Source organism: Varanus komodoensis, unplaced genomic scaffold (assembly GCF_004798865.1).
Source record: "Varanus komodoensis strain SLA01 unplaced genomic scaffold, ASM479886v1 scaffold34_3, whole genome shotgun sequence".
Lineage (NCBI taxonomy): Eukaryota > Metazoa > Chordata > Lepidosauria > Squamata > Varanidae > Varanus > Varanus komodoensis.
In genome coordinates this window covers 946,956-957,081 of record NW_025335855.1, presented here as the reverse complement: position 1 = coordinate 957,081, position 10,126 = coordinate 946,956, and the positions used below count along the sequence as shown (strand labels likewise).

General features: G+C 61.2%; 1 protein-coding gene across 1 annotated transcript in view; it reads right to left on the bottom strand.

The window, feature by feature from the left end:
* Positions 1–2,605: 2,605 nt before the first annotated feature.
* MGST3 (microsomal glutathione S-transferase 3) overlaps positions 2,606–10,126 on the bottom strand; it is a 7,750-nt gene continuing 229 nt past the window's right edge. Inside the window, exons 2-6 of the mRNA XM_044439433.1 lie at positions 8,689–8,812; positions 6,001–6,074; positions 5,082–5,139; positions 3,603–3,675; positions 2,606–2,810 (exon numbers count right to left, since the gene is read on the bottom strand). Coding sequence (XP_044295368.1) covers positions 2,707–2,810; positions 3,603–3,675; positions 5,082–5,139; positions 6,001–6,074; positions 8,689–8,805 — 426 coding nt within the window. The 5' untranslated portion in view covers positions 8,806–8,812 and the 3' untranslated portion in view covers positions 2,606–2,706. The remainder of the gene's footprint in view (positions 2,811–3,602; positions 3,676–5,081; positions 5,140–6,000; positions 6,075–8,688; positions 8,813–10,126) is intronic.

Genomic DNA, 10,126 nt, shown 5'->3' with positions numbered 1-10,126 from the left:
GCTGGAGCGGCCCCGGCAGGCGAGGCGCCGCCCGATCCTCCGGCGGCGCCATGCGCGGGAGCGCGGAACCCCGTCGCGCGGGGCCAGGTGTTGGCGAGGGCGGACCGAAGGCGTCTCTTCGCGCACGTGAGCGAAACGAGGCAGCGGTTTCTTCCGTGCCTGATCCCGTCATTTGATGGGTAGCCTCCCTGGCCCAGTACGGGACAGAAAGACAGAAGCAGAGCGAGTCAGAAGGGGCCTCCCGGGCCATCTAGTCTGACCCCTGGCTCCACCCACGACATGCCCACCATGTGCACATCCAGCCTGTCCTTGGACACTCGCACCGATGGGGCCTCAGCCACCTCCTGGGGAAGCCCATTCCACGCCCTCGGGGTCCTGACTGTCAGGAAGTGCTTCCTGGCATCCAACTGGAACCTGGGTTCCCTGAGCTTTGCTCCGTTGGAGCGCTTCCTGCCTTCCTCTGCAGGGGAGAACAGATCTCTACCCACCTTCGTGTGACATCCCTTCACCAACATACCTCCTCTGAGTCTCCTCTTCTCCAGGCTGAAGAGACCCAGTTCCCTCAGTCTCGCCTCATTCCCCATCCCCTGCAAACCAGCCACCAACCTTGTGGCCCTTCGCTGCACTGACTCCAACCTGGCTATATCCTTCCTGTAATGAGGGGCCCAAAACTGAACACAATACTCCAGTTGCGGACGCACCAGTCATATAGAGTGGCAGTAATTCCTCTCTCGATCTAGAAGCCACACTTCTGGCTGTGCAACCAAGGGTGGCGTTCGCCCTCTTGGCCACCGCATCACACTGCTGACTCATGTTCAGCCTGCAGTCAACCAGCACCCCAAGGTGCCTTTCACAAGTGCTGCTCTCCAGCCACTTGCCCCCTAACCTGTACTTATGACAGGTATTCCTGTGCAAGACCTTGCACTTATCCACATTGAACGCCATCCTGTTGTCCCCTACCCACTTCCATAGTCTGTCCAGATCCTTTGAATCTGGCCACTGCCCCGGTTTTAGTGTCGTCTGCGAATTTGATCAGCAGACTGTTCACCCCTTCTTCCATGTCATTAATGAAATGATTAAACAGGATCGGCCCCAGGACAGAGCCCTGGGGGACCCCGCTTGTTACTGGCCACCATCCCGATGATTCCCCACTACTGGTTACCCTCTGCTTTCGGTCAGTCAGCCATGCCCTAATCCACTGGACAGCGCTTTAGATGCAGCGGGCAGGACCTTTCAGGACTGCAGGGAGCTGGTGGTGAGTGCCCGCCATCTCCGGATTCGCAAACTACCTTGAAGTGGGCTCTGAGGCCGCCTGTCCGCATGCAGAGCACCACCTCCGGAAAGGGGGAGGCATTGCTGGGTCCCCAGTCCAGCCTGGCACTTCCCTTGAGCGCCAGCCTCTCCTCAGGGCAAAACGAACGACGGAGGAAAGCGAAGGCACCGCAAGGCAGCTGTCCCGGGCCCCCGGCTTAGCAAGCTGAAGGCCATGGGGCCTTGGCACGGCTGCAGGACACCACCCTGGCATCAAACACGGGGAACGGGCACACCAGCACAGCTTAACTGCGGCCACCGCCTCACCATTCCTCCCATACATCCACCCAGTGCGGCTTAACACCTTTGCCCATCTGCTTGCCCGCTGCCCACCCACCAGGCTCCACTTCTGCAGTACTGGAGGCAGCCTGGAGTTTTGCTGGACTGGCAAGGCTGTGCTACCTGCCCCGATCCACATGCAGCTGGATCTGCGCCATCGCGCCGGCCTCCACTCCCCACCTGCTCAGCCTCAGGGAGCTGGCAACTCTCGGGGAACAGCAAGGAGGGCGTGAATGGCCAGCAAGAATAAGAGTGCAACAGCTAGCCCAGGGCGGTTTAGAAAGCAGAGGCACACAGGCCTCCGGACTCTGGCTCAGAACTGCAGAAGGGAAGGCTCTCCTGCGGACGCCACCTGCCAGCAGCTCTTGGCGGTCCCAAGCAAGCAGTGAGCAAAATCGGAGCCACGGCCTGCTTAGTTTGGGGCGACTGCCCCTCCTGCCAATGGATCAGGGCATGGTGCTGAGCATCCTTAGGCTGAACAAGAGCCAAGGCCCCCCGCCAGCTGGGCTGCCTGGCGCAGGCCGGGAGCAGGACGTCTCTTCTGCATCTAAATGTGTGCAGATCTCTGCCTTAAAGGTTCTAAGAATGGCAGAAGAGTCTGCCCCACCCCCTACCCCGATCGGGGCAAGATGCAGTGGCGTGGCAGCAACAGAGGAACGAGGGCGGGCAGGCAGCGGCAAGAAGAGCTGCTCAGCCCGCACGAGCCTGCGGTTCCGCCTGCTGGTCTCACGTGCGTGTCCCTCTAGTAAGCGCAAGGAGCTCCATCCTGATGGGGGGGGGGAATACGAGGCCCACTCTCGGGCATTTCATGGGCATTTCATGCCCTTCGGAAACGCAGCTGGGTAGGTGCCAGTCTGGCCTCTCTCGAGCTTGTTAGGGCAGCTGAGCCGCGTGGCGTGGCGGCCTCCACGGGCACAGCAGCCATGCAGGACCGGCATCCGAGGCAAGGCGAGGAGCAAGCAAGGGAAACGGCCAACGAGCCAGTCCTGCCAAGAATGGGAGGCGCTGGGGGAAATCGGCGACGGTTCGTTTTATTTTCTCAAGTGAAGGTAAAAACAGCAGCCTTGGAAAAAACCCAGAGATTTCCGAGGGATCCCCGAAAGGAGCGCTGCCTAATCAGTGGATGCAGCCCAGCTGCTGAAACGCCGAGAAGGTGGTGACTCCCACCAGGCCGAGCATGGCGATGGAGCCGAGGATGCCGCGGCTGCGCTTCCTGGGATCTGCAAGAGAAGGGCGGGAGGCCTCATGGCTCATGGCCAGCACAGTGCAGCGCAGCGCCGCGCCCCGGGCATGGGGGCCTTCCTTTCCAGGCGTCCGCCAGCAGCTCCTCGGCACTGCCGAGCGACAGCTGTGGACTCCGCCGGGCACAGCGCCCTTGCTGCAGGCCGCCCAGGAAAGGTCTCTCCGAGGTCGGGCAGACGTCTCCCCACACTGCCCCTGCTCCTGCCTGCCTGCAGGGATTGCACGCCATGGCAGGTTCTGTCCAGCAAGGGGCCGGGCCAGGCCGGGCAGAACCCTTGGCAAGCCAGGGCCCAGGACAGCCCGATTCAGGGAAGCGCCCTTTTGGCTTCCAGGCCGTGGGTCTGAGGGACTGCACCCTCTCACGCCTTGCAGGGAGAACACTGAGGGATGCGCTTCTCCAGAAGGCGCAAGCGGCGCCGCCGGCCTCATTGCTCCTTGGCCGCTGGAGCAGTGGCTCGAGGGGCGTTCCCGAGGGTGGCAAGGACTGAGCCCCTGCAGGGTCACAGAAACCCCAGCTGGGTCTTCCTCCCCTCACTGCTTTCGAGGCATGGCTTCCTGCTCTGCTCGAGGGGGAAGCGAGAGACGCGCCTGTCCTTTCTCCTCGGCTCCGCGTGCTTTCTGCGAGTCCCAGCCCACGTGCAGCGTCTGGAAGCGTGGAGGAGCAGGACGCAGAGCCTGGAGGCAGACCCAGCCTGGACGCAAAGGAGTGGCTTGGGTGGAACAGCTTTGCTCCGAAGCGGCGGACTGCAGCTCCCGCTCCAAATACTCACCCCCCGTGTAATAGCCGTGGGCATAGAGGAGTCTTCCGAGGATCCATGCTGCGCCGAGGCCTGCAGTGACACGCTGGACAGAAAGCAGTAGCGGTCAGGGCCAGGAGAGGACCGGGGCACGCGCAGACCCTTCCCTCCGCCGCTGCCACCGTTCAGCTTTGCGCTGTTTTTTTAGTCTTATTGCATACTATTAACAAAGGTGATCATTGGTCAGGCAAATTCAACATCCCCACTTGACCCTGGACTGGTTCACGTGCCTGTGCGCTCCCCTGTTGCTTCTGAGGAAGAGGCAGCCTGTGCTGTTCCGTCAAGATAAATCACGGCTCCCCAAAAGCATCGGTCTGCAGAGCTACAATTTAGCCTTGGCACAGTGAACTACGGAAACGGTGTCAAACTGTTACAAACGTGAAAGTGGAAACTCTCACATGTAAAAGGAGGAAAGGTTAGACGAAAGGCACACACGATTTGGGCCTGGTTTGTGATCATCCCTAACCAACGGCCAGAAGCGGGCAATTGCCTTGTGAGGCAGTAACTCCTCTGAGTATTAAAATTCCATAATATTTGCCCTGTATGGTTGGGACTTAGTTTTGCTTTGGCTGGCAGCTGCATGGGTAACCGGCCACGGTGGGTTATTGTGACAGCCAAGCCTGGCATTTTTATTTATTATTTATTTAGGAAATTTATAGGCCACCCATCACTGTCGTCTCCGGACAGCATGGCATCCACAGGTCTCCCCACTTGCCCCCTCCCCCCACACCATGGAGCTTGAGGCACCACCTGAACCCTCGTCCCCGTTCGCAGGGCCGTTCCCTGTTTGAAGCCTACATCCCTACACCGTGGGTCGCGCTGCGTGCCGGACTGCCGGAAGGAAAACCGCGGGACACGCATGGCCATGACGGACACGCGTCTTTCCGCTTGCAAGGCCCAGATCACAAAGAATATGCCGTCCTCTTGCCAAGCGCTGGAGGAACTTGAAAGACGAAGCCTGGGATACGGGAAGCCGCGGCTATGGGGGAGCAGGGCAGTACAGCGGAGCCCACGGGGAACCCAGAGCCCCAGGCTACTGGAAGTCATTCTGAGCCGCCCCGCTCTGCTGTGGCTGCAGACGGCTGCCCCGAAGCCTCCCCTGCCGGCCCGAGACAGGGGACCCTCGTTTTCTAAGCCGCAATCGGGTCTCCAGATCGGAGCAGTTCGGCGTTGGTGGAATCCCACGCGGTGGAAGGGACTGGGTGCGAAGGAAGGTGCGACAAGGCAGTCCTCCCCACCTGGCACCCCCAGATCCTTGGGACCACAACTCCTCTGATTCCTCACCTTTGGCTATGCTGCTTGGGGCGGATGGGGGTTGGAGTCCAAAACACGGGAAGGTGCAAGGCTGGCCCAGGGAACCAACTACCCCAAGCTCTGCTCCCCAGGTGACCTGCCTGGGCTCCCCTGAGCCAGCTGCGTGGGAAAATGAGGCCTGGCCACCCGGGTACTTACCGGGTGGTAGATTCCACCTACACCGAGAAAGAACAGGAAGCAGGGATACACCTCCAGCCTGAAAGGAGAATCAGAAACGTTTCATGGGGGCGGGGGGTTAACGACGGCCTGGAAGAATGCACGGCTGCCCCCCCCCCCCCCCTGGCAGTTCTGGAGACCACGCTGCAGCCCTCCCCAGGGGGCACAAGTCGAGCACATCCGCAACAGTCCCGTCTTGCAGCCAGGAAAGACCGCCCCCCCTCCCCGAGATGCAGGCACACTTCTGGGCCCCGGAGGGGCAGTCGGCATCCTAGAAGAGCGCCGCAAAGCGCCAGCACAGATTGTCGCCGGGGGTGGCTGGCAATCTCGGGAACTTCTCTGGATTCACACTTTACCTGCCCCCTCGTACTCCCCCCCCCGCCAGCCCAGCGATCTCCGGCAGGGGCCTCTGTCCCCACGTCTGCTGAGGCCAGTGAGCGCCTGCCACCTCCCGCCCCTTCCGGTACCTCAGAGCCTCATGGGCAGGTCCAGGCTGGAGCAACGGGCGCAGAGGCAAGCCACCAGGCCTCACCTGCCTCCCAAGCTCTTAGCGGCGCTTTTTCGGCCCCAGAGGCCGGACATTCCCACACGACCCAAACCCTCCCCAGCGTCCGCGCGAGGCCCCTTGCACCCTGAAGCGCCTGCTGCGCTGGAGGGGGTGGCGAGCCTTCCGCTGGCAGGGGGAAGGCGGCCTGTGGCGGCACGAGTCTGGCACGGCTGTTTGGCGTAAGCGCATCCTCCAGCAGGCACACAAGGGAATCGCAGCACCGCTTCCTTCCTTCCTTCCTTCCTCGTCGCTGCACCGCAGGGCTGCCCGGTTCTCCAAGGCCGCGGAAGGCGTTCCACGCGGGGGGTGAGGAAGAGGCGGAGGATGGACCTCGGTGCCGCGGGAGCCACTCACGTGTTCTGGTGTGCCCTCTGGATGCAGTTGAAGAGGCGCCCGTGCTCAGGGTCCGTGCTGTACATATCTGGGTACTGTTGGGGGGGGCGGGGAGAAAAGCGCGGTCAGGAAACATGGGGGTTTGGCCGAGCGGAAAGCGAGCGGAGGGCGCCTCATGCGCTAAATGCGCATGGAGGCTCAGAGGAGGGAGCCCTGGCACACCTGACACTTTCGGACAAGGCACATTTGCCGCGGATGCTCAAGATGCTGCTGGACGTGCACATCAGCACTGAGCAGGCCCTGAGGCCGCTGCCGGGGGGGGGGGGGCCTTGTGGGGTCTCGGGCCCAGTGGCTCGACTGGGGAATTCGACAAAGGCCAGCCTGTCAGCTGCATTTCCTGCCATCCTGTAGCGGCCCGTGTGAAACAGTCCTGCTCTGTGAGACTTCAGCGACGGAGAAGCCCGCCAAAACCGTGCTCTGCTGCGACCGGCCTCAAGGAGCATAAGCGACGCGGGCCTCGCGTGACTCCTGCCCTGAGCGCGGGGCTGGACAGGGGGACCCCACAGTCCCGCTCCAAATGCTGTGCCTGCAGCCTGACTGCCGCGCCGCAGGAAGGGATCCCAGGTGCCGGCCCACACTGCCTCCCCGGCTGGGAAGAACGGATCATGGGCCACCCATGCCCCCGAGGCCTGCCGGGCGGCTCCTGCTTGCCCTCCATGGCTCAGACGAGACGCCAGGGACTCCCGCTCTGCCCACCCGCCTCTGGGGACTGTGGTAGCCAGCCGGCCGGCCGGCCTTCCTTCCGCCTTCCCCACTTGGAGGCTGCCCACGGCCCCTGGCTTGGCGAGATCTGCCCCGAGGCAGAGTCCCGGGGCTCCAAGCGCAGCACAGAGAATTGCACCAAGCGCAAGCAGCCCCAGCAAGCCAAGCCGCACAAGGCAAGGGGGACGCCACCAAAATGCAGCGCACAAAGGAGGCCGCACGCCACTCCAGAAGCACTTTACAGTGCTCAGTTTGCTCCCGGAAAGTATTCCCTGTATAAGAAGCCACATGAGACCCTAAAGAAGCCCTATTTAACCAGCAGAGTCCAAGAAGAGCGAGCCAACACAGAACCATAGAAGAGTCGGAGGGGGGCAGGAAGGCCATCGGGCCCAACCCCCTGCTGCTGCAGGACACCGCGTTCCACCACCCGCTCAGAGGCTGCCCAGTTCCTCTCGGAGCGTCTCCAGCGTGGGAGAGCCCCCACTTCTCCGGGCGGCTGGTCCCACTGTCCCACTGCCCGGTCTAGCCTGACAGAGCCCCGTGCAGAGGAGCTGGCAGCAGCGGGAGCATCCACACTGTGGCCGAGGCTCTTCACCCTTTCTGAGCCCCTGGGCGGATGAGCTGGCGGCACTGCTCACAGCAGTGAGTCAGACTCTGACTCACTTGGCAGCGAGTGCAGGCGCGCCCGCCCGCCGGCCTCCTCCCAGCCTTGGTGTCAAAGTCTTCCAACGGTCGGCCGCTGGGAGCAGCCAGGAGGAGCGCCTGTTTGGACAAGGGGGAGTGGACGGGAGGTTCACCCCAGGCTGCCCGGCAGGCAGGAGTGTCTGTGCAGGACCGGCGGACTCTCCAGCGACCCAGTTGAAGATGGGCCGCAAGGGTCTGCTGGGGCGCACCCCTTCTGGCCCTCCCCAGCCTCTGAGCGTGGGGTGCGTCTCCCCACCCCACTTCCCTGCCGCACCTCCAGGGTGCTGGCCTGTGCCTGGATCCCGTGCAGACAAAAAGTCCTAAACCCCCCAAAAGCGCACAGCACGCAGCTCAGTCTTCAGCAGCATCAGGCCTCCCTGCTCCTTGGCCTTGGCCTTCGCCAGTTTATGTTAAGTTAGCAGGATACTGATGACTTCTGTGACTGTGTGCAATTCAGACAACTTGTATGAACACGATGAAGCCATGCAGGTTGCGGGACCTTTTCTTACTGAGGGAGACAAAGGGCAAGGGCAGGGGTGCCGCTTTCCACAGAGCAATCTGGAATCTGCACGCGTACCTTCTGGGCACAGCCCCACGGGAAGAGCAGAACCACCACAGATCAGCACCCCACTGTTCTGCCCTGTCCGGTGGCCCAGAAGGCCAGCCTGGCCCATGGTGCCAGAGGCCACTGGGAGAAAGTGGCCCTGCGACTCCAGTCGTGTGGCATGTGGCGTCCGCCAGGGCCACCACAGCGCTCTGGATCCGACAGCCTGCCCGGAAGCCAGACCGAGAGCTGCTTCACCTGGAGGCATCTGGACTTGCAGTGCCAACCCCCTCAGCATCAGCTCTCTTGCGCCTCCGCTTGAGACAAGCCTGTCGTTAGATCTCCTGGGTCAAGAGAAGGCTCGCTTTTCTGGCTTGGTTCGAGTGATGGTCCTACTGCTGCTTTGACTAAGCGACAAGGAACAACCCCCCCAGACGACTTCTCTTGGCTGCAGCGTGAGCACCACCTTGGCTGATTTCATCAGCCGAGCAAAGCAAGGGGAGCCCGGACATGGCTGGGGGACTCACTGCTTCAGGGAACCTGTTCACACCTTCCAGTTCCATAAAACGGAAGAATCCAAAACCACTGGACAGGTGTTTGCCAAGGTTACATCACTCTGCCCTGCCCAAAACGGCGTTCAAATCAAGGCCAAGGTCGATGTTATTGGCAGACTGGAATTCTCGACTAAGGCGGGGAACTCAGTAGATCTGGTCACTCACCTCCACGTGGTATTTCTTGCGTGCTTTCCCCACATTTACTGCGAGGTACGTTATCAAGACAAAACTTGCGGCACCAGTGAGAGCCACGTAGCTGTATTCCTTAGAGAGAACCACCATCTTGGCACTATGGAGAGAGCAAGGAGGACAGGTCAGAATTTCGCTCAGAATGAATCTGGGGGCTTGAGGCCAGTAACATCAGAACGAAAGAGTGTGCATGAGACCTGAACAAAAGTTGAACAGAAAAGGCCTTCCGTGTTCATGATTATTTTATCCAAAGGCTTATTTGTCCTGAATGTGTTTAACTCCTTGACTTGGCACTGCTTGCAAATCAACGGCTTTTGTGTTTTCTGTCATCTTGCCAAGCCTTTGAATAAATTTGCTGAGTTGAGACAAGAAATATGGGAGCAGAGGGCCATTTTGCTAGGGAACGAGACGATCCTTTCCAGAACGGTAACATGATGGTGAAGTCGGCTGCCCCCAAAACCAGACTGAAAGGAGTAACAGCGTTGTTCCCCAGGTGGAGCGTGCGCAGATTAAACAGTCTCTTTGCAAGTCCTTCAGGAGCCAAGGAGGGAAGAGCCGCGATGCTCTCCTGTCCGGGGGAGGCATGGCTCCAAATGCCTGCCCCAGCGGTCTGGCCCTCGTGGCCTCCGAAGCCCCGCGCGAAACACGCCGGCTGCTGCCCCCGTCCCAGCTGCAGGCACACGCCAGTTCCCCCAGCTGCGTTCGTTGCAGGTGTGGGCCCCTCACCTCCCACACCTCCGCATCCGTGCTGACATTCCAGCCCCGCAGCCGGAGCACATGCCTTGGAGCCTGGAAAGGGCTAAGGTGCAAGAGGCGTGCAAGGCGGGCCACGCGTCTTGCACAGCGTGGGCAACCGTGGCAAGTGGGCAAGGACGTGCTGCTGGCAGGCCCGGTGTGCACCAAACTCAAAGTCCACAGAGATAGCACCAGGCAAAGGCCAAAACCAGCCCTAAGTTCCTCCTCCCTTGAGGAAAGCTTCCTCAGGAACAGCTGGGCTGGACGCCAAGCACTCTCCACTTCCTTCTGTCCCAGCACGTGGGCGGGCTGCCATCCCCGTGCTGATGCCCCCGTTAATCACCCCCGGCTGCAGTGCATTTTGGGGCACATCTGCTCCCCCCCAACTGCTGCAGATCAGCAGGCCTAGCTGAGACTTTGAGAGGGAGCTGGTGCCGCCCCCCGTAAAGCAAAGCACACGGACCCAACTCCACACAGCCATCCGCTCGTGTGAACAGACAACCGCGTGGCTTGCAAAGATTTCTCTCGTACTAGAGCGAGGCATTTCCCGACACGGTTAAAAGTGGGCGGAATTAAGCCCGCAGCGGAGCCAGCGTTTGACATCTCAAGGGCGTTCGGGGCTTCAGGCTGCCTGATTAGCACCCCCCGCACCCCCCCTTGCTACTGTGGGCTTCCTCCG